Consider the following 25942-nt stretch of genomic DNA (forward strand, 5'->3'; position numbering starts at 1 on the left):
TGAGTTTAGAAAAATACGAATTCAAAATCGTAAAAGCATTTTTAATGCATTTTATTTGTTGCGTTTTATGCGAATGCGTTCAGAATTCCGCCCCAGAAATAGTTACATATTAATATTTTGAGCATTTTCATGGTTTTATTAACTAAGTTCATTGTTTAATATTGTATGATAGATTAGGAATCAATATAAGTTTAAATGGAATATCGAGTATAATTGGTCAGGCGTCTACATAACACGTATATTTTTTAAAGGTGCAGGCATACTTAGGTACAGTGGTGCCTCGCATAACGAACGCCTCGCACAGCGAACGCTGCACACAACGAACTTCCTTTTCGTTCATTTCACGATTCATACAACGAACTTCGCTTCACACAACGAACTTCGCTTCACACAACGAAGTCGCCCACTTCACACGATCACTGCCGATTTATTGCATCCTTCCGCGCAGGCAGTCGTTAGTCACTGAGCAGTACGCTTAACTTACGCACGTGTCGCAGCAATCGTTGAAGAGGATGTAGAGGAGCTTATTGAGGAACACAAAGAAGAGCTGACAACTGAAGAGCTCCAAACACTTCTGGCCCAACAACAGGACAATGCTCAAAGGGAAGCGTCATCTGATAACGAGGAGCAACAATCAAACAATCAACCAATTCCAACTGCTGACATCAAGAACATCCTGGTCAAATGGAAAGCAGTTCAGGAGTTTACCAATGCCCACTATCCGGATTCCGCTGAAGCAAACAGGATCAACGACCTGTACTCCGATACTCTTGTCCGTTATTTCCGGCAGATGTTGAAGAAAAGAGAGAAACAAACGACTTTGGACAGGTTTTTCACTGCACCATCGGCCAAAAAGCGGAAAATGGATGAAGATGTGCAAGATTCGATTATTTCTTAAAATTAAAAAATGTGTGTTTTTTTCATTATGTTTTTAGATGTATCTAAATAAAAATAATAACAAAAAATTTATCTTTTTTTTATGTCATCTTACCATATTTTATGCTACAGAACGAATTATTTTTTTTAACATGTATTGTTATGGGAAAACGCGTTTCACATAACGAACTTTTCGCATAACGAACTTGCTCCTGGAACGAATTAAGTTCGTTGTGTGAGGCACCACTGTACACATATTAACGCACATTCATGGATAGTATGCGTTAAAGAATTTTAAAGAAGAAATCAATATTAACAAATAAATTAAACATATTATTGCATAAATAAGTTTTACCTTGTATCGTGTCATATTTTTCAGATGACATAATAATAAACAGGTAATCGATAAATACTAAAATGAAATTAGCAAAGTTCGATTTTTATTAGTCGCTAAAGTTTGATGAATTATTCTACAAAACAATGCACGGTTAATTTTATGGCATTCTATTGTTTAATGATGGACTTATTATATCAGGCCTATTGTCTACCCCGGCTTAGAAAATGCTAAATGCTTGCTATAAAAATGATAAAAGCTAGAAGTAACTATGTACGTATGTATTCCGCCTTTACATTCCTCAGCCAACAAATTTACTTGTGATATAGACATTTTTAATACGACAATTATCCATTTTAAAACGTTTTTAAATGCAGTGTTAAAAACGAATTAATTAAATTTTCTTTTTTATACAATTTTTTCTCTGCTTTTGATGTGTATTATTATTTATTATTATCTTTTTCTGAAATTAATGTATCAAATATTTTTGTGTACCAGATATTATGTTACTATCTTATTTATACTTACTGTAAACTAATTTTTATCATTTGTTTTTAACAATAATTTGTTAATACCATTTTTTTTATTTAGTTATTTACAATTTGCTTTTTAATTCAATTACTTTTTTTCTTTTTTACTGTGTAAAGTTACACTTTTTATTTTGCATGGCAGTATGCTTTTTATAGTTTCTAAATGTATCCAAAAAAGCGTTGTTTATTCTTTAAATTATTACTTGCTATGTTTGTACTTACCTGTATATGTTTTGTAAATGCCCCTTGGGCGTATTGTAAAATTAAATAAATAAAGTATGTAGAGATTACTAACGATTTACAGAAATTTCTTGGTGAATGAAAAGGCAAAGAGAATCGACGAAGTAGGCTGGTTTTCTATCCAAATTGGATGTAAACAATGTTTTCTTTCAAGCGGTACAAATTAGAGCATTCAATTCAATACTGAAATTTCTCAAAAGTATTTATATCTAGTTCAGAATTCCGCCCCAGAAATAGTTATATGTTAATATTTTGAACGTTTTCATGGTTTTATTAACAAAGTTCATTGTTTAATCTTGTATGATAAATTCGGAATCAATATAAGTAAGTTTAAATGGAATATCGAGTATAATTGGTCAGCCGTCTACATAGCACGTATTTTTTTTTGTTAAAGATGCAGGCATACTTAGATACACTAACTAACGCACATTCATTGATAGTATGCGTTAAAGATTTTTAAAGAAGAAATAAATATTAACAAATAAATTAAAATTAACAAATTACAACAGGGATGGAGAATACCTTAAATAAGGGAATATGGAAGACAAGACATTTTAAACCAGCCAATGACAGGTCATAAGCCCCGTAAATGCCTTGACTTCCATATTCCCTTATTTAAGGTATTCTCCATCCCTGTTGTCATTTGTTAATCTTAATGACCCCCGAGGGGGTGAAATCCAGTCTTTTGTCTATGAACATTTGGACAAACTCAAATATTGTAAACAAATTAAACATTTAAAAATAATTTTCTCATAATTTTTCAATGACCTATTTTTTTACCGGTACCGGGCAAGTGCAGGTACGAAGGTCATAAAAACGTAAATAAGATATTGTTATAAATTGAATATTACAACCAGAATTATCTTCTTTAAAAAAGGGAATACAATTCTATAAAAAAAGGTTTCAACCAAAATATTTCAAAAGATATATTTTTAAAAAGTATTACCGAAGGCATAATTTGACGTAGAAATAAAGGAAAATGTCACAAAAATGTATGTGATTTAAAATGCTTGTATTTAAAAAAAAAAATTGCTCTGGCCACTTTCATGTTCAATTTATTAACTTCAAATTAGTTCAATACTTTATATGAGAACCCAGATACCTAAGTTTAGTCTAAATTTGAAATGGCGTAATCTGCCGGTCTAAAAGTAATTATATTTTAGTTACATAAAACTTTTAAGTATATTTTTAACAGAAACACCTTTGAAAATTCTTGTTTTTATGTAATTTATGTTTTTTAATTATTTTATTATTGTGCGATTAAAAAAATAAATTCGATTTAAAATGACAAAATCGTATGATTTCCCCATTTTGCGTGCGTTTTACCAGACTACAGCCTTAATGCGTTAAAGCCTGTCGGTATCAAACCAATCAAACATACGAATTTAACAACAATATTTTGAGTTTGTCCAAATTTTTGTAGACAAGGACTGGATTCAACTCCCCGGGAGCTGTTTATTTTAACATATTACAACAGATATGAAGAACATTGGAGAGAAGGTAATATAGAAGTCTAAGTCTCCCTCCCGGGCACAAAATATAATGATGATAAAAATCAATGATACGTTTGTTTTCTGGTTAACTAGTTGATATAAAAAAACCCCCATCCAATTATTTTGTAACAGGTGTATTATATGTATAAAATAGTGAATGTGTTTACTAACGTTGTTATAATATGTACGTTAACATCACGCTTGTCTAATATTATCACTTGCAAACATACACCTAACCATAGTTCTTAAGAATAATGAATGTGACTAAAAGGATCTCTTCACTTTTTTGTGTTATTTTTTTAACCATTTCAAATCAGAATTAATTCTTGTGGATATAAATATATGTATATATTCCGTGTTATTTTCAATGTTCTTCATTTCTGTTGTAATATGTCAATACGATTTTTTTTTTAGTAGGCACAGTAGAATATTTTATTTGAAAACTTTGTCACTAACCCATTAACATAGGGTTATTAAATAATTTTCAAACGTTCTGTACCAATATCTATTTCCAAGAGGAACTTCAGCCCTACGGGAAATTGGATACAAAAAATGTTTCCTTACGCGCCGCAAAAATTAGAGCATTAAATTATACGGCAAAGTTTCTTGACAATGTACGAAAAAAATATTTTAATAGAATTAACTTTGTACTTTGAACGGTCTCAAATAAATACCAATTTTTTAAAATCATAGCGCTGATAATACGACACACACAAATTAAAAACAAGAATTTTTGGCTTGGTTTAAAAGTTTAAAAAAAATATTAAAAAAAAACTACTGAGCTTCCTCTTAGATTAATGAGTGCCAGACGTTATTACATAAAAAACTTATTGAAACGCACCGGCCAGCGCCCTTTTATATTCGTTATTATAACACCTCTTTTATTTTTTACATCCTGATAACGATCCGAGGTTTGGCTATCAGGATGACTGGAGTTCGGATGAACGGAATCCTAGTGTACACCATATTCCGAATCCTCCGAGGGCGAGACAAAGCTCGGTTAGATAGTTTTTTTAAAATGCTACAGACATAAATTTAAAAATAAATCTTGACAAACATTTCAATGTCAAACTAACCAACCAGCTTCAGGTGAACCAATTTCAATAATAGAAGCGGTAATAATTTAGTGTTATTTGAGTTAGGTTAATACTCAGCATTATACTTCTTTGATGTCTCTTGACGCGGTTGGCTCCGAGAACCGGGGTCTTGGGGGGCTTGCTCCTAACGGGGGGCGAAGCGCCCTGGTTTCCCTCCTCTCTGGGGCCCCTGAGCCGCAGGGAAGGGAACTTGAAAGACCCGAACATGACCGACTCTCGAGCGCGGCCACCAGTTTCTTCATACAACACAAACTCGCGCAAAAGAATGTTGTTCCGAAGAGTCGCACGTGGGACCACGGAAAATATAACAACACACCATCGCGAGTTGAGTAGTCGTGAATTGTTTTGTAATTTGTCGCGTCTGAATTTAGCTCCGAGTCGCCACTGTGAGTTTAATCGTGACGCACTGTTCAAGCAGTTTCACTGTTTAGTATTCCCTGACGGGGTTCACTTGTGAAAAGGATTTGTTGGTCCAATTGATCTCGGAACATGTCGATGATTGAATTATACCGCGCGGCGCGTCGGGCCGAGGGCCGTGTCAGACTTCGGTAAAGTAAAGTTTGCTGTTTTGTCAGAGTTTCTGGACAGACATGCGCCGCAGATTGGAGGTATAAATAGTCGAAAGATGGTGGGCGGCCCCGCGGCCCGCGCCCGGAGTATCCGATTCTTTAGAATCATTAAGTGACAGCAATTAACTACTTATTCATTTACTTCCATCGACCGCTGGTGGTGAATAAACCAGCGCTTCATCCACGGAAGATCAGAAAACAAACAGTTTTTATTTTTTATTTAAGTACCTACATACCTTTATTTATTCGCATCACAACCCACAGCAGGCCGAGAGGCCCATTTATTTGACTTTTTGTACATAATGTTAATTGTACATTGGCAGGCTTATTGCCAAATGGCAATTTCTTCCAACCAACCAATAAAATAAAAGTTTTGTTTTTATAATTCAAGTTAAAACATATTCGATAGAAAATGAAGATAAAAGAAGGCTAAAGAATATATAAATATAAATAAATGTATTTGTATAAATGACCTTAAATCAATAACATTACGCAATGGGAAAAAGGAAAAAAGAGGAAAGAGGAAAGGAGCAGAGATTAAGGAAGAGAAAAGATATGTTTTTTCAGACGTGATTTAAACAGAGATACTGTAGTAATATCTTTGATGGTGGATGGGAGATGATTCCACAGCTGAGCGGCATGGACACCATATGAGCTAAAGAAGAAAGAGGAATTGTGGATGGGTATTAAGAGAGTGCTTTCAGAATTAGAACGAAGAGGTAAAACATGAACTAATAATCATTGAAATTTTTCACGCAGGTATATAGGAGCGTTAGGACTATGAAGTGCATTGAACAGAAGTGAGAGGGAGTGATAGTCTCTCCGCTGTCTAATTTTGAGCCATTTCAGTTTCCTATGATATTCAGAAATGTGGTCATATTTCCTAAGACCAAAAATTTACTTTATGAATGTATTCAGTTCAATTTACAGTGGTAAATTAAAGCATAGAACATCCAGGCTAGGGAATAATTGATTTGATTTTATTATATTTATTATAGCCCAGCGATCTGGGAAGGACCCCTATTAAATAGTAAATAAAGTTTACTCAAACATCACATATTATATTTCCAGGGCCGCGATTATGAACGGTCTTTATTGGCATATACAGAGACGGTATAAACTAATATCGATATTTATGTACGAAAGTGTGTATATTTGTATGAAAATGCAAAGTATCTTCGTCGGTAACCGGTAATTGAACATGTTTAGAAAAAAAAATTGTTAACATATTCTAACTTAATTTTACTTTGTAGATAAAATTTATATTTTTTAATTTTAACACATCGTATTATCAGCGCTATAATTTTTTTAAGTTTCGTATTTCTGAAATTACTCGGCAAGTGACGTTAGAGGTTCTCTTCCTATTATTCTCGAGCAGTTCTGCCGATTGGACCAATCGGCTTTTTGACTTATTGAATTTTTTCGAACATCTTCAGGAAACTTGGTCGTACAATTTCATGCTCTTATATTTACCGCGCTAAGGAAAACATTTTTTGGGTCCAATTTCCCGTAGGGCTAAAGTTCCTCATTTTAACCTGTCGTAATTTAAAACAATTCAAAAAAAGGTTTTATATCAAATGTATTTCCAGCACATCAATTTTCGTTCATCCGAAACTACAGAAAGGAAATGAATAATAAAAACATTTCAGTTGCTCGAGTACCTGGGAAACGAGTATATAGTAGGCATCGAGACGAAATTAGTTTAAAAAACATAAATTAACAAGTGAGTATTATCTATCACGAAACTTGACATTTTGCCAATAGTTGTTTCACAATTAAAAATGACTATATTAGTATTATATCGGTGTCCATTACGCCTGATATTTGCGTAGATCTCTGTGTATTATATTTAATTTCACAATAAATATTATAATCTTGACATATGTAATAACTGTGAAAAAATGAAGTCTGAAAGGTGCATAAAATACCTGAGAGTAATCATTGACTGTCAACTTAAATGGACTAATCATCTTGAAGTAATTATTATAAACTGAGATATTTAACCTATGTGTTCAAACAGTTAAGTATTTACGCCTAGCTAAATACTATTAAAATGGTATATTATGCACTTGTCCAGTCATCGCTTTCCTATGGAATAATTAGATGAGGGGGAGGAGCTTATAACAACCATATTAAACCATTAGATACCGTTCAAAAATTGATCATAAAAATAATGCTTCACAAAAATCGCACTTTTCCCTCTTTCCAATTGTTCCAAGAAGCTAAAATTTTAGATATAAGACAAATATATTATTTTCAATGCTTGAAATATATATTTAAAAGCCAAAATGTATTTACAAGTAATTCAAATAGATCAAGTCAAAGAAGGAATCGTGTGTTAGAAATACCACATTGTAAAACGAGGCTAGCACAGACAATCATCATATTCTTATATTTATTTATTTACTGTTTTTTATTTATAAATCATTCGATAAAAAATATTTTTATTCCCTAAAGTAACTATAACTCAATTCAAGTCTTAAATATATATATTTTTTAAAACACATTTTCAACAAAACAAAAAACAAACAAGTTTTTCATCTTTATAACTAAATGTATAACGACAGTATAAAAACCACAAAAACTTTTCTTAAGCAAAAAAATTTAAAAAATAAAAACGCTTTCAAGAATGGAGGACGTAGTAAATCTAGGACTAATTGAGATAATGTCGTTAAAATCCCACGATTCCAGTCCAATCCAGACGATGCAACCAACTTGACAGAATCAGAAGATGATTTGCAACGCATGTTACACAAGTTTCATCTAAAATCTCAGTAATGGTAACTGGTAACAAGACAGACATAACAAGAATACAAAGACAACAAAATAAAATTCTTAAACTAACATACAACCTACCCTACCTGACCTCTACGACTGAACTGTACAAAAAAACACACCAGTTTGACATAAACTACTTGACTAAAATTGAGACCTTAAAAATTGTGCACAAAATAACACTGGGAAACATACAAGACGACGACATAATATTAGTCAAAAATGCTGACATACATAAATATAACACCAGACAACAAAAACACTATCATATTGAAAAAGCAAAGACAAACACAGGACAGTCAAAAATACTACATAATGGACTTAAACACTACAACGACCTACCTTACTACTTGAAAACTTTTAATGGAGACAAATTTAAAATCAATCTGAAAAAGCACATGATGACTGAACTAACTAGACTAGACGAGACATAAAATGACTAGACAATATTAAATTTCTAATGTAACCCTAACGGGTTTTTTAAAATTGTAAATAAATAAAAAAAAATAAAAAAAAATCAAACGTGAAAATTTATCTATTTATTTTTTGTATTTCATTATGTAAATAGTGACTAGCATAATTCCCGATGATAAGAACATATCTATCCTAGTTAGTAAATCAAAAAGTTTAAATATTTTTTAATATTTATGTTCTAAAATCTCGATTCACAATTTCCTATACTACGAAGTGATAGAATAAACGAATAAAGCCTTAGCAGTATCTATAGCTTAATCACAAATAACTATCGACAAGTTAATAAGCGACGTGATAACAATTTCTCCTCATGGTTGTTTATCGTATTCGTGATCACAATGGAACATCCGCGAACACCGAATATTAAATGTCAAAATATTTACGTTTCGCGACGTATAATCCTGCCGCGCAATCACATATTTGAATTTCACCGGTGTAAATATGGAAAATATTTAAAAACTGCTTTTTTTATTTATTTATTTATTATTTATCGTGCTATTCATTGCATTTAGCTGGCGCTGGCTTTTTTGTATTAGATACTCCTTACTATTTTGCAAATGCAATATATTGTATTATTTTTTATGGTAAACGTCGATTTATCGCCAGTGAACTGTATTTATTTACGAGGAAAACAAAAAACAAACCAACACGAGCGTTGACTTAGAGATTACACACGTGTCGACTTATGACTGCGATAACTTAAGCATGTTCATTATTGTTCATTGTGATCGCTCAAATGCTTAGCATGTTTTTAAGCACGTCGATAGTTGTGTGTGATTAAGCTACTAGATGCCTAAGAAATGTCGCATGGCACGATAAACACATGTGGATTAGAAGCAAGATTTGGATAAACAAAACGCATGTCAGATCTCAATCATTGTGTATCCAATAGAGACATTTAAAAAAATAACTCAATAACTTTTGAAAAGTTTCTTACAGTTCCAATTCAATACCCTTTATTAAACTGTGTGGTTCGTAGATTGATGACACACACGTGCCTAATCATTTCACCTGAAATATAGAGCGACAACCGATGAAGTAAGTTATCATTTTTTATTGGATCCAATACAACATATTTTGCAAGTCTAACAGTATTGCACATAATTACTGGAGCTACGTCTATGAGCATCGTTTCCACCATGGAGATATGAAGAACAAAGGATCGTGGCCCATAAAGAGACCACAGAACGTGGTATCGCCCAGTCAGCCTGAAGAGTCAGCCCAAAGAAGTCAACCCAGCCATGCAGCTAATCAATTCTATCGTGTAGTCTAAGTGCAGCCAGTCAAACTCCTCATCGCCGTAACACTCGCGTTAGATAATTCAATTCGTTATTTATTCCCCATGTAATAAATACGCATTAAACAGCAACCTCGTGTTTTCTGTCAATCTCCCACTGAGTAGGAGCTCCAACAACCCTTTACAACCTAATACCCAGAATAAAAACAAACGAAAAAACACAAAAAAACAAAAAATAAATAAAAATATTTAAAAAAAAAATAAATATAGAAAAAATACAAAAAGAAAAAATTTAATTTAAAGAAAAAAATAAGAAAACGGTAGATAATACCTCCTATGATGTACATACTGTCATATTATCTTATTCAAATATTAAAATGATAAATATACCTAAACGCACATGTATGTAATTAAGAATGATGAATTTCTAATTGTTGCATTATGTTTATACGAGTACTTAACTTTTATTCTCTAAGCTGACAATACATGTTATATTATCTCGCTAAATTGTTTAAACTAATTTGTTTCCATTATTATAATTATCGTTTCTTTTATTTTATTTAGAATATCGTAAAACACACACAATAAAACCTTACGAAAAAAAACGCAAGGTGCAAAACAAAAATTGTAACTAATAAAAAAAAAAAAAACTAATTCCTATAAAACTCTATTTATTTCAACAGAGAGATAAAACGTTTTTGAGAAGGGAATATGGAAGTCTAGGAATGCCTAGACATCCATATTCCCTTCTCAAAAACGTTTTCCCTCTCTGTTGAAATAACTCCCTAGGGAGGAAATCCAGCCAGTCTGCAAGCATTTGGACATACTCAAACATTGCCCTATAAAACTCAATCATTTGTTGAAAAACATGATTAAACGTAATAAATAATAATATCAACAGAAAATAGCAACGAGAAGTTGATTAATTTATAGGTTAGTGTGTAAAATAGCATGTTAATGTAACCTGTCAGTATGAGGCCTAGGTTCCCCCTGCCCCCGCCCGCAGCCCTTCGGTCGAGCTGGACGAGTACTCTCCTGGCAAGCCTCTCCTTCGGAAGACCAGAGTCGGGGGACTCGCTGCATCTCCTCTGGCTAATATCTGGAAGGAAAAACATCCCTTAAATACGTCATCGTCGGCAAGCCTTTAATTACACCTAAACATTGTGTAGGTATAATGTAGGTATTAGTACTCGAGGATAAAAACAACCGTCAGGTTTTGCAGTCTTCTAATGGGAAATTAGCATTGATTATCTAGATCTAGCGAGTCAGAGCGAGTTCATGGGCTGTGTCAGTATTCTCCAATTCCAATTAACGTATCTTTTACAAAATATTGGTTTCCGTTGCCCTCTTCGCTATACCAGATTAAATTAACTTTTTATATACCAACTTGTAAAAACAATTATACCTCGAATTCATTCATTAGACGTACCTGTAAAAATTGTAATAGACTCAGTATTGATGTAGACATTTTTAACTGCACGTTGCATTTATACACAACATTTCTTCATGGGGTCGATTATTTGAGATAGTTGCTGAATGTGCATCTTGAGTGGTTTGTGCTATGTATATGTGCCGCATGTAATGTGTATGTTTGTGTGTGTTTTATATGTGCGTTCATGTGTGTGTGCGTAGATGGCTCGGAGTGCATTCGGTATTTTTATTTATTTTAATTAATTACCAACGATAACCTCCATGGAAAACGCAAATGTTAACAATTATTCTTTTCTCACTTGAATGTTTATATCTTTTGCATAATTTATGAAAACTTAATTGGCCTTTTATGTTTAAAAAATGATGTTTTTAATACTTATTATGTATGACTGTATGTTTTCTGAATAAAATAAAATAAAAAAACGTTATAGGTACTCGTTTATACATAAAACAAAAAGTTATTAATTTGCCATTAATATTCCTTGCTTTATTATATTACCGTTCATTCCAAAATGATTCAACAAAATTCCGTGTCCGTGGTTCGACAACTCGTTGAAAATGGCTCTCAAAATTAAATATTTGGGTAAATCATAAGAACGAAAATATTTTTTTACTATTTTTTTTTAAGTATGTGAATAATATTGTGACAATATTTTTAGCATGTCCAAATCTTTGTAGACATGGCTGGATTTCATTCCCCGGGGAGATGTTTAGATCGAAATTTACTGCTACAGAGAGGGAAAACACTTTTGAGAAAATGAAATAAAATATGGAAGCCTAGGCATTTACAGGGCTTATGACCTGTCGTTGGCTGGTTTAATATAAATAAGTAATATTAACCATTATGCCTATGTTTAAACATCCACATTTCCCCAACTCTTCCATCTGTTGACTTTTATGAAGGAAAAGAGCTGAAACCTTTATTGATGTGGTTAAGATTCATATGGCTGAAATATCTCACTTACTAAGGAATTTAATTTTACCTGCAAATGCCTAGACTTCCATATTCCCTTCAAAAATGTGTTTTCTCTATCATCATCGTCATTCCCTTTCCGCACCTAAAGTTGCATATGGCACTGCATTGGTACACCAATCGCAGCGTCTCTTGATTTTTTTTTGTCACATGAAGGTAAGATGGTACCATTTCAGGTACCAGTCCAGGGACTGTGAAATATTCTAGTTTGAAAACACCCTTTTAAATAAATGTTTCACGTCTACCACGTCGGGAATCGAACCGAGACCTCGTGAATGGTAGGCAAACGCGCTGACCATAACACTACGAGGCCGACAAATTTTATATATATATATATATATATCTTTATATTTATTTTTTTTAATCTTGAAATCGGGCCCTCGTGAACAAACTTAAAACAGTGCTCTAATAATAATAATGTACATATATTTCATTTACAAGTTATTTCTGCTTGTAAATGTTTTTTCCAATTTCATAATATTTTTTAACAGCCTTATATAAAATTGAATTTTGTGACTTTGCCTTTTTTCGAAAATGGAAGTCTGATTTTTTCCTTTTTTCTTGTATTGTGATAATGTTCATGTCGGCTTTGATATTTTTTTTTCTGAAATTCTTATTATCAAAATTAAAATTTATGTTGTAATCATTTTAATTTTAATTGCTCCCTAAGGAGTTTGAATCGCCACTTTACACGCGGTAACATTCACCACTCTGCCTATGCTTAAACATCCACATCTGTGGAGTTTTGCAAAATAAAACAACTGAATCCTTTATTGACGTGGGTGAGATTCATCTGGCTGATTTTTTCAATCTACTAGGCAACGCCTGAAAATGTTTATCAATTTTTATACTTCTTGTACGAATTGGTTTAATCAACAATATTTTGCTATGCTCAAATGTTTTTAGACAAGGCTGGATTTCACTCTCTGGCATTGGCGAACGGTGATTTTATTTGCAGGTAAACTATAAATAATATAATTTATTCGTACCTGCATAGTAGGTACACAATATAATGCAAGTTATATAATATACCTACAATAAATTGCAATTTTTCTGTAGTTCTGTGTGATACAACAACTCTTTGAAATAAACTCAATCGACGTAACTTCGTGATATATTATATTGTGTAGCTGTATTATCCATTAATTTAACACATAAATTTTACAAGTTTATTAAAAAAAGCACAACGAATGCAGTCAGTATTAGGTATTCTCATAACGATTGAAATTTCAACTGGCCGATTTGTTCTAAAAATGAATAATGTAAAAAAAAGTATTATCTCAAAGAAAAATAGTCCTTAATAAATAATGTTTGAAATACTGTTTTCCAAATCGAGAATCTTCAAAGAATTTGTGTAATCTGCAAGTTTACTCTAGGAGAAAAATCCCGTCACTGGGTTTAACATGTTCAAAATTTTATTTTATTTTATATTATTTATTTCGAATACAAACAGATGTACAGGTTAAATGAATATTTAAAAAAAAAAAACTATGTAAAATGTATACATAGTAGGGCCTGCCATCCAATTATATGTATTCACTAAATAATACTGGAATAAAGCGACGACGGCTTGAAGTTTAAACTATATAAATAATAAATATACTATATATTAAAAGAAGATAAATATGGACAAAACAAGGAGATAGTGGAAAGGAAAAGAAGGAAATTGATAAGTAGTGGTAAAGGATGATTGAAGGAAAGTAAGAGTGGAAAATTGCATTTGATTGAATGATTAAATGAATTATGAATGAAGAGCATGAATCAAGCCTATTATTAATTCTCTTCTGTACATATTGTATGGAGTGTTAAATATATCAAGACTATTATTTTTTTTGTTAAATGTTTCACATATACGAGGGATCGTAGAATGTTTCCTATGATTAGTTTTATATTTACGAATATAGAAAATATCAGAGAGTCTAGTTTGCCTGGAGGGGACACGGTAAGCAAGTAGATTAATGAGTTCCGGGGAATCGAGTTTATTATTGACAATTTTATAAAGCAGGATCTGATCAAACATATCTCTTCTGTGTGCTAATGAATCAAGGTTATAAAATTTTAATGAAGCTAAATAATTTGGAAAATGCAAATGAAATTTGTAATCTAGTTTTTTCAGGAATTTTTTTTGAACACTCTCGATTCTATTAATATTTCATTTATAAACAGGAGACCAGATAGCAGTGCAATATTCAAGATGGGGGCGTACGTATGTTATGTAAAGCAATATAAATGAACCTAAGTTTTTAAAAGATTTACACAGCCGCATGATAAATCCAGTCATTTTGTATGCCTTGTTAATTATAGTTTCTATATGACTATTGTAATTTAAGTTTGAGTCTAAAAAAATTCCCAAGTCACGTATTTCGTTTACTTCTCTAATTGTATTGTCATTTATCATATAGTCATATTTTATTTTATTTTTATTACGAGTTTAAGATATTCTGTAACATTTAGACACATTGATATAAAGTTTGTTTTTAACACAGTAATTCGATAATGCATATAAATCTTGCATAAAATATAGTACACTTATTTGAATGAAGAAATAAGCTGGAGTAATCGGCTAGTTCCTTTGCTCACTGCTGGCGCTGGGCGCACTTTATTAATATTTTTATTTATATTTGGAGAAAAATGCAAGATTTATAAGAAATAGTAATTATTTGTTTGTTTTTCTGTAAATAAAGTAACCGCAAAACATTATTAAAGATAGTCAAATATTAATTAAGCTGCGCATAATCGCTTTTATACACGGTTCACTCCTGCTCTCTAGGTCAAAAGCCCTCTAAATGCCTGGATTTCGATATTCCCTACTCAAAAGTGTTTCCCCTATCTGTTGCAATAAATTGCAATAGTTTTGACATTCTGGCACATTTCTACTGGGCAAACCAATAACCCTTTGGTAAATATTATATTGAAAACATGTATAATACCTACTTATATTTAAAAATATTTTTAAATATCAAATTAGTAGTGAAATATCTTAGTGGAAGCTCATAGCAATTTTAACTGCTCAACACCTTTACTCTCGCAACACCGTCAGATTTCAAACTGGAACGGTTATTAAGATGTTTAAACTGTGTAACTTTATGGTCATTGATTATAGGTGAAATTGAAATAAAACATCTTTATTTGTATATGTTTATAAATTTGTATAAACCATTTTAATTTTGAGTTATATTTCGACCAGTTTCGAGGTAACTACCTCATCGTCAGAAATTAAACTAACTTATATTTACTCGCGTTGCTATTTATACTATAAATATAGGCGGCCTCCGTGGTGTAGTGGTCAAGACGCTTGACTCACGCACGGAAGGTTCCGGGTTCGATTCCCGGTGAGAACACAAAAAAATAAAATGTGATTTTTCTCAAGCCTGGGTGCTCTGTGATGTAATTCACAACTGTAATTAGGCCTCCTGACCTGTTGTGGTGCAAAAAATAATATATATATATATTGTATGAAAGAGACAGAAAAATGAAAGATAAACATATAAGTGTAAAATGTCATACCACAAAGTGAAAAATATTTTTAATAACAATAATATAAAAGAACTCTGTTTATCACTACTTATTTTTTATATTTCTTACCGACCGGTTTCGAAGCTACACAAGCTTCTTTATCAATACATAATATTTTAACGAATCTTATCCCATTTTATTTAAAATTGTCCACTAAATATTGAATCTAAACGTAAACAGCCAATAAGTCAAGTCTTTTCGTCATGTTGTTCTTGTAAAGATAAAAGGTGTGGAGTGAGAGGGGTACTAAATAATAAATTGTTTATTTGATTATTGTTTTTTTTTTTTGTTATTATAAACCGCTTTTTTTAATTTCTAAGATTTCTAAGTTGACTAATTTTGATATTTTATTTTCAACATGAAGAACTTTTAATCCAGTGTCTTTATGAAAATTTTGATTATTTTCTAAAAGATGGTTTGCGAATTCAGGAAAATTTTTATTATAGGCACCTGTGATCTCTAATGTTAAAATTTATTTGAGCTTTTTCGTTTTAAATTTAATCGCAATCATTACACACATTCATTAAATACTATAAAAAACAAAACAAAATATTTTAGTATGTCTGCATTACATACCACGCTTCTTCTACATTCATACATCTTCTCATGTACGCTGGTGATTACTCAGATTTTCGTATGTCTTACTTCAAGTATTTGTTGAATTCGGTCATGCCATGTCTCACTTTTTATTTTCATTTTCTGCATCCATCAACATTCGCATCGTAATAAGTGATAACTCATTTAGCCGTTCTTTCGCTGTCCATTCGAAAATAAATTACCTATACTTTATTTATCTTCCATTATGGACCCCCTCTAATGAATTAAAACACGAATTAATCATTCAATAAATTAAAATATATAAGATGCGTTCCCACTAGACTTTTTTATGAGGGATTTAATTAATAATAATAATATGCATTATTTAGTAATGCGCCGCGTTAAATAATTTTAAAAACATTATAGTATTACAGTTTTAATTAAGCGGCTTCAGAATAAAGGTTGCAATGCAATCAAACGCTTGGCCAGCGATCCCGGGGGTCCTTAATTATTTTCAATTAATTGTAACTTTATTCTTCTTAATTAAGTCGATAAAGGGCAGTTAACACCGTCGATTGAACGTGGGCAATCGTTTATCCAGCAGATAAACGTAATGCAACGCTGTCTATCCTCGGTTGTACCAAATTTGACAGTTAATGATTCATTAGTAAGGTATAAAGGCGTAAGTAAAAATAGGTAACGGTGGTTTAAATGTGCGATTACAATGAAAGCGCTTACCCCTTTCTTACCGTTTATAACGTGTTGTGGGGAAGAATAGGCAAGAAGGACTATATGTTAAATTTGCCTGTTCACGAATACTCAGTGTATTTCTACAGTTTCCAAAGCCATTGTACTCCTCATTGCAGTTTTGTCATTTTGTGATCTACCAAATACACACGGTCAGTTCTATGAAGTTTATATTTTATATTACAGTATCATATTTACACATTAAAGTATTATTTAATACTAGCGGACCCGGCAGACGTTGTCCTGTCCGAACGTTGGTTTGCCTGTTCTACATTATCTATGGATATAAGCTCGGAAAAAGACTTTTCATTGATAAGTAGGTACTTAGGTACTTTTTTGTAATTAAATTCCAAAACTAAAAATTGTTAACATTCAAATAATTAATTTAAGTAGGTACCTAGGTACTTGTTTATGGTTGAATTCCAAAATATAAGATAAATATTTTTTCAAATACGGCATTCTTTTTGCAAACGTCAAACTCCGGTCGTCTCACCAACAAAGGGGTGTACTTACGTAGGAATACGATTTTTAAAAATGTATTGAATTTAATATTATTTAAGCGTTACCAAAAATCCAATAAAAAGAAATAAATGGGTAGAAATTATAGGGAATTCAAGGAAAGAATCTGATTAAGATCCACAAAAAACAAATGCTGTTTGTAAATATTCAAAAAAGAACTTTTTTTATACACAAAAAAACAAAATCTTTCAATTTTTTTGCAAATGCATTCTCCTCGAATGCAACCCTGGTAGATCGATCAATAAAACATTTATGCTCCTAACTTATTTTTTACATATTTGATTGAGGTTTTTCAAATCTACGAACACGCACAGCGCAAAGACCTATATTTCTCTGAAAGCCGCACTTAAATCGGTTAAACCGTTTAGGAGGAGTACGGTGACATCACACGTACAGAGGAATTATATATGTAATTTAATATCTTTATATATATATATATCAAGATATTTAAATTACAACCAAGTTTACACCAAAATGAAATAAAACCATTTTTTTCTACTTGGTAGAAAATAAACATTTATATTCAGAAAAGACTCACTTTATTACTTTCCCCTAATATTTGAAACGAAAATGTTCTACTGGTGAACGACCGACGCCGACGGAACGAATTAATCAAATATGATGTTTGGTTAGGCACCCAAAATGACATCTGTGTTATTAGTTATTACTATAACAGATTTTTCAAATTGTCAACCAATTTTTTGCTGATTTTTCGATGAAAAAAGATTTACTCAAGACACGAATTAGTCTACATATCGTGTTTGAAATTCCTACCTGAAAAATTCTTAGCTAAAAACTAGGTGTAATTTCAAAGTTTTTACGTGTGTTTTACAAATAAAACTAAATTTATGTTACTTAAAACGATTAAATTTTGTTGGTATTTTTTAGCATGATTTTTTTATTGTTAATGTTTTTTTTAAAACTTAAATTTTTTCATGATTTGATTTATATACTTCATAAACTTTACTATATAAGAGACATAACTGCGCCCTATATTTTTTGTTTGTACACTTTTTATTTGTTTTGTTAACAATTGTTTATTGAGAAATCCCCCTGGGCGTTTAATGCATACAATTAAAATCCTTTGAAAAATTAATTTCTTGTACAAACTGGCGGGATTTTATCTATATTTAATCTTTTAATTCGTCGGCGTCGGTCGGAAGTCGGAAGATATTGGTCATTAGCAATAAGCCCGTCTTTTAACTAATGTTTTATTATAATGTCCATAAAGTAATATAAATATTTTAACAATCACCTAGACCATAAAGGATGCAACTCTCACTTCACAAAATTAATACGCGGTTCTAAGTGAATTTTGAAACTAAGTAACTAACACTGATAGAGCATTCGCTATGTCTAACGTTATCAATCTCCATAATAATAATAAAACACTTTTAAAAAGGACGGTAGGTACTGCATATTATCTATATCTGCGGTACCTACATTCTTAACCCCTGTTCTGGTTCAAATAACGTCACGTCCCGAAGTGTCAAAGGTTCAAGAATAGATACTCCAAAATATGACAGAAAAAACACAGTTTTAGGGGATTTTTTGTCCTTCTCAAACCTTATCAGGTACACTTATCTCTCCGTTAAGGGTTTTGTCAGGTCGAGTGAAATACAGATTATTAAAGTCTCCGTTTCTCACGAATCAGTTTTGTCAAAAAAGTACTCGAGTACCTACCTACTTATATTCTGAAATATTTCTAGCTCTAAAATGATATAGCGAATGCTATATGGGCTCTAAATGGGCGTGAAAAATTAATAAAATAAAAAAAATAAAACAATCTTCTGGGCGTGAAAAATTAATCAAAAAATATATTTAAAAAACTTACGGATACATGGATACGAAGTACTCGCACACTAATGAGGTACCGACGCTAATGAGAGAATTTAAATTACTTTTCTTTGACTGAATGTTGATTTCAGTGATCACTTTATTAAAATTCAATTTCCAATCCGACTTAACTATTTATTTCATGTTATTAGTAACAAAAGTTATTTGGACAACAAAATCACATTTCCCTTCTCGAAAACTTTTTCCCTCTCTGTTGAAATAAATTTAAATCACATTTCCTTGAATTCGGTTACTGTAGAGACATTGACTTATTTTGGCTAAAATCTCTCGAGGTTGACATCCAATATTTGCTATAAAAATGAATACATCGCTTGATATTTGGACGAAAGCGTTGATATTACTCATATACGTTAGGTTACCGACAAAACTTGGAAACAAATATTCTAATTTGGGTTGACTATATCGATAAACATAGATTAATCTCTGTCTCTTTTCTTTATTGAATGTAATGGCTTTGGTTTGAAATAATTTCTGACTCTGAACTTTAAATGAGTTAATTTATCAGCGTTATTGATGTAACAGTACAATAACTTACTGATATATGTGCGGAGTGTGAAGTATCGACAGTAACACGAATTTATGATGTTGGACACTTTAAATCATCGCCATCGGCGAAGTATGTATCACATATTGTGCAACGGGAACAAATTTCTCATACGATGAATGCATAATAGGTACATAATAACAATAAATAAATATGCGGTTCACTACGAAGATCGGTAATCTAAATTTTTATTTTTTTATTTTATAAATTTATGGCAAAAAATTAGTATACATACTTAATAACAGGGAATCTAAATAAAACTAATTAATGTAAAATGAAAACGGAGTGTTCTCTGTTTATGATAGTCTCCATCTAACATGGCTCAGCCTGTTCTAAGATGGAGATTTCTTATCTTTAGAGCATAAGTTTCCATAAACATTCCATATCACAATTTAAACATGAATTATCACAATTTATTAACACTGCTCAACCTAACATCACTTTCAACAAAAGAACTATTAATGATCTCATTGTACTGTATAAAATTGTAAACTCTCTTTTTGACGTACCAAAAATACTCGAATTGATTAATTTTAGAGTACCTGCTGTCAACACTAGGAGTACTTTATTGTTTCATTGCTCCAGTACTTCTTCCAACCAACAAAACAATTCATTGATACCGAGACTGCATAAGGTAGGGGAACGGCTGCAGACATTCTGTCCAATTCTTTATTATCTTATAAGTCCACAATATCAAGTTTATTTGTAGCTGCTCGTCAAACTATTATTGACAATTCAATTCCATAAATTAAAAAAATACTTACTTGTTTATTTTTAATACCTTATACTTGTTTTCTATTTTTTACTATGATATCAAATTGCATTGTAGTATTGGCAAATACGCATTTCATATATACATATTTTTATTTCTTCTTTTAATATATGCTTGCTTGTTTATTAATTTAACTTAAATTTGTCTTTCTTCCTTACCGTAACACTTTATTTACTGTGTTTGCTTTACAGAATTTATTTCAGAGGCTTAAATCTTTTTAATTTTTTGTTTATATGTTTACTGTTTTTTCTTTCATACCTTTGTTATTATTGTTTTTTTTTTTACTTTGTAAAACTTTTTATTATATCCCTTATAACTAATTTCAAATATTTTTCTGTATATTCTGTGTTTATTATTTAGTATGTTAGCATGTATTTTATTTTTATTTTTTGTAAATGGCTTTTGGGCGTTAATGAACAAAATAAAAAGTAGTCCTATACTAATAAAACAATAACATAAAAAAGAAAAACTAAAACTGCTTGATTATAAATGCCTAGCTAATCAAATGTAAGAAATTAAAAATCGTTATTATACAAATATAAAGTATATATATGTGCCAAGAATACATGTTACTTAAACATAAAAAATATAGTATAATATAGCAACGAAATACATAAAAATATAAATAATATGTGTACCAATTATATAAAGTACTGCGTTTTTTGATTTACTTATATTTTTCATAAAATCTCTCGCTACACTATTTATAAGTGCAGTTATTTTTATTTTAAAATTAGTTTTACATTTTGAGTCTATTGAGAACAATGTTTTGAGTTTGTCCCAATCTTTGTAAACGAGGACTGGATTCAACCTCCTAGGGAGCTGTTAATAACATATTACAACAGAGATGAATAACTTTTTAGAGAAGGAAATATATAAGTCTAGACATCTACAGGGCTTATGACCTGTCATTAAAAAGTTCTTCATCTCTGTTGTAAAATGTTAATATTAACAGCTCCCTAGGGAGTTAAATCCAGTCCTTGGTAACAAAGAATTTGGACAAACTCAATTTTTTTTTGAAAAATCCACCTGGTCCAAGAAAAAGTATAAAAATTAAAAAATATTTTGAAGCGTTGCCTAGTATGTAGGTGACATAATTCAATCATATGAATCTGACCCGCAACAATAATGTTTTCAGCTTTTTAACTTCATAAACGTCAACAGATGGAAGAATCGAAGAAATATAGATGTAGAAAAGATGATGATGTGATGATAGAATAAAGCGTATATTTTATTTTTATTTTTTTAATTTTTTTTATTTTATTTAATTTATTTTTTATTATTATTATTATTATTATTATCATTATTATTATTATTATTATTATTATTATTATTATTATTATTATTATTATTCTTATTATTATTATTATTATTATTTTTTATTTTAATTTTGTTATGTCCTGCGGGTAAAACAACTTTGTGATTACAAATTGATTGTAGATCACTTTGTTGATCCGGGATATAAAAAAAGTGTTTCCCACACTCACAATACTAGATTAAAAACTAAGGGTTCTCGGGCCGTTTCCCGAATTACAAATTATTTCAGAGAGCGAACATTAAATTGCGTTTTTCCAAGGTTGCTCAATGATCTCCCACAAACCATTATTAATATGAAAGATTAAAAAAAAGAACGGAAAAATATATTCCAAATACTTTATAGCGTTTAAAACCAGCCAATGACAGACTATAAGCCCAGTGGATGCCTAGATTTCTATATTCCCTTCAGTAAAAAGTTATTTATCTCTGTTGTAATAATATGTTAACATTATGAACAACTACATTAAAAAAAAAAGTTTTACATTATCTAACGGAATATTGAACCATCTATGGAATGCATCATGATGATAAAAAATTCAGATATTATTGTATAATTTTATTCTGCCGCATTCAATAATATCAGTAACATCATTATATCGTCAAAAATATTAATATTTACGATTAAGAAGGCAAGAGCGTTTATTCAAATAAGTTCAAAATGATTTTCTATCCTGCGATCAGAATTCCAATGCCCATCGATGAACGATTAGATATAGTCAAAACAAAATTTCCATAATATATGATGGAATTGTATCGTATTGTATACAAATAAATTGTTACATATAGTCGGTCGGCGTGCATTACCGCCAATCTACAAAATCATATTTTTCCAGGGTACGTGTTCTGAAGGAAAGTTAATAATTATCTTAAATATTATCTACAAAGTAAAATTAAGTTTTCTGTATGCTACAACCATCAACTGGACTCTAAAACCTTGAAAAAGTTCAAGATTTAGTTTATTTAGGTTCATCCATCTCTGCGGGCGGTGCATGCACTTTAGAAATAAAATGACGTATCCAAATAGCGAAAAATGCCATGACTCGACTGACCAAAATTTGGCAAGATCGAGGCATCTCGAAAAAAACTAAAATATTCATAGTGCGTACGCTTGTGTTCCCAATATTCTTGTATGTCGCAAAAACTTGGACAATCAAAGCACGTGAGTAGGAGAGAATATATGCCTTCGAGATGTGGAGTTGGCGTCGAATGCTGAGAATACCATGGACAGCCAGAAGAATAAATGTGTCTATACTGGAAGAACTCAACATAAAAGTTCGCCTATCGGCCATATGCTGCCAACGTATGCTGCAGTTCTTCGGTCACATGGCTAGACGTGACCCAGAAAATCTGGAGATCACGGGCAGTGTGCCAGGACGAAGAAGCAGAGGCAGAGCTGCAGCTCGATGGATCGACCAGGTGAAAACAATGTCACGGGCGACCCTATATAGAGCTGCGGAGAGGGCGCAGAGCCGTGAAGAGTGGAGACGCTTTGTCAATGGAATGGCTGGTGAGAGTACCAATGATCACGACCCTCAGAACTGAGGAACTACAGAGAAGAAGAGTATGAAAAATAGAATATGTTTGCAATTTTTTTTCTAAACATGTTCAATTACCGGTTCGTCATTAACACAGTATGGGATGAAGATGGATTGGCATGGGTTAGCTCGAAGTCTAATATGTTGATAGTGTTTATAAATATATTGTATACCATTATTTTATTACCCTTGTTTGTCTTTGCTACATATATTTGTGAACTTTTTAATCAGTTTCTTGTACATACGTTTCTTCACATAACTGTTGTAATTGGCTAAGGTCGTATTACATAATAAATAAACAAATAAAAACCTCGATTCCTTGTAGGATGAACGTAAATTATTGGTTTTAAAAGTGGTTATTCACAGCAATATTTCATTGTTCCCGAATTAGAACCTAAATCGCAAGACATGCTACATTCTGGATTAATTTTTTAAAAATTAAATGTTTGAGTTTTTATGATTCACCCAAATATTTAATTTTGAAGGCCATTTTCAACGAGTTGTAAATAACTCACTATTATAAAATGGGAATCAAATTGGGGTAGAGTGGGATTCGAACCACGGACCTCTGAGCCGTGAGTCCGAGACACTAGCCACGGGACCACAACCCGATTCAACTACGTTATAAAAATGATCCAGACACGCTGCAATTGGAGTAGGTACCTACTAATGCACTTATACCCTATGTCCTATGCAGGTTGCACCACGGGGTGCGGAAAGGGAAATGATAATAATCATAAAGACAATTTTTTTTAAAGGGAATAACCTGCTAAGCCTCTATTTTGAGGCTCGTCAGCAGGTGGGATAAAGCGGATATGGAAGGAGGTAATGAAAAATACAACACAACACCCAGACCGATTGAGAAATTAATCTTTCTTTGATTTTTTCTTGTAACTGGCGGGAATCGAACCCGCGACGCCAGTTTCACGGTTGGCCGTCTAACCAACTGCGCCACGGCGCCTGTCTATAATATTATATTATTATAACATATTATATTGAACCCTCGAGGGATCTCAACCAAATAATTATCTCACGGCCATGGTAGGTACATCAATAAACAATAATTGTTGCAACAGAGAGTGAAAACATATTTTAGAAGGGGTTGATTTACAGGGTTTATGACCTGTCATTGGCTGGCTTCTCAAAAATGTTTTTCCTCTCTGTTGCTACAAATTTAGATCTAAATACCGAAGTTTGAAATCAGTGCTTGTCTATAAAGACTTGGATTTACTTAAGACATTGTTCATATACACACGAACGTTAATCGTAAAATCTCTCACCTTCTAGTTCAAAGGTGTCGACTGTTCGGTTTGACGAATTAAGGCTAGTCGGAGTCTTCATTTCTCCTCCCAGCTTATGCGCTCCCACTGTCTTCAGCGTTTTCCACAGCTTCATCGCTCCCCGACTTTCCTTGGATCCTTAATGTCGTCGACTCTCGGCTCCGGTGATCAAGCCGTACGCAAGCCGCGCAATATCCGCCTCTGGAGACAGGAAGCGCTTCTTGTGATCATCATTAAACACTAATACTCAACTCCGACCACATCTGTTATGACACTCAGTGAGACGTGTGACTCACGCAACTTTTCGCTTAGTTCACTATAATCGATACAAATAATAACCCCATGTTTAATAAACACAGGAAACGTGGTCACTGGAGCGGATTTATGAGATGATTCAGTTCGCAGAATTTTATCGGTGCGACGTCATTTTTCTTATAAAATTATTTACGGTAACTTATTTTCGACTTCTCGTACGTACATATTTATATATATATATTTTAACACTTCGTAAAATAGTAAAATTTGTTATTTTTAAGCGTAATAACATACGAATTAATGGTCTTTTTAAACTCCTATCCCATTTTCTTTTAAAACAGATCACGGTCACAAAACTTAGTCAAAACGAGATAAACAAGATCACCCGTAAATTATTTTAACGACTCAAATAGTGAATTAAATAAATAAACTTTACACGATACGCGAATAAATTAGTCTCGTTGAAACATATGATTTATATTTATAACGAGAGTGAGTGTAATATTAATTTTGAGAGCATAAATTAATAATTGTGATTAATAGTGCCGAGACAGTCACGCTTCGAGTCTCGAGTGGAGTCGATCCCGGTAACTGAAAGATGTTCCGGTTTTATTTCCGAGTGCAGTAATCCCTCTCGCGGAGTGGAGTCTGTACCCAACAAAAGCTCGGCAACAAATGAGCGCTCGGGTAGAGCTTTAAGCACTGAGAACTCTGTACAGTCTGTACACACCGCAGAACGCTCGAGATGTGTCAAAGTTTGCCGGTTCGGGGCGTAATGTTTACTGCGTACAGTGTATACCTACTTCGTCCCAATCTATAATTAGGTGCACTGAATCCCGGAATCGGGGAAATAATAGGAGGTGGAAATCGACAACAGTGTTTTGGTTTACCCGATGATAAATTATTTACCTCGACTGAACTTTGAACTGCCATCTGTTGTAACTTGTAACGCGTAACGTTAAATATCTCGCGCTTTTGTTTTGGGTGTAGCTAATTTAGCAACCATAATAAATAAAAACATACCCACGCCACTG

At 32.1% G+C, this 25942-nt stretch overlaps 1 protein-coding gene across 3 annotated transcripts in view; it reads right to left on the reverse strand.

The window, feature by feature from the left end:
- The window catches only part of Grip (Glutamate receptor interacting protein), a 54052-nt gene extending 29149 nt beyond the window's left edge, over window positions 1-24903 (reverse strand). For 2 of the 3 annotated variants that reach the window (XM_088235089.1, XM_088235088.1), the window contains exons 1-2: window positions 24654-24903; window positions 10590-10724 (exon numbers count right to left, since the gene is read on the reverse strand). In XM_088235089.1, the coding sequence (XP_088091215.1) occupies window positions 10590-10724; window positions 24654-24768 (250 nt within the window). In that variant the 5' untranslated portion in view covers window positions 24769-24903. Of the gene's footprint in view, window positions 1-4635; window positions 4962-10589; window positions 10725-24653 lie in introns of those variants that run through there. The other variant, XM_088235090.1, reaches the window with a different exon arrangement.
- Window positions 24904-25942: the final 1039 nt, after the last annotated feature.

This window comes from Micrasema longulum, unplaced genomic scaffold, assembly GCF_059751315.1.
Source record: "Micrasema longulum isolate JH-2025_06_02 unplaced genomic scaffold, ASM5975131v1 h1tg001328l, whole genome shotgun sequence".
Lineage (NCBI taxonomy): Eukaryota > Metazoa > Arthropoda > Insecta > Trichoptera > Brachycentridae > Micrasema > Micrasema longulum.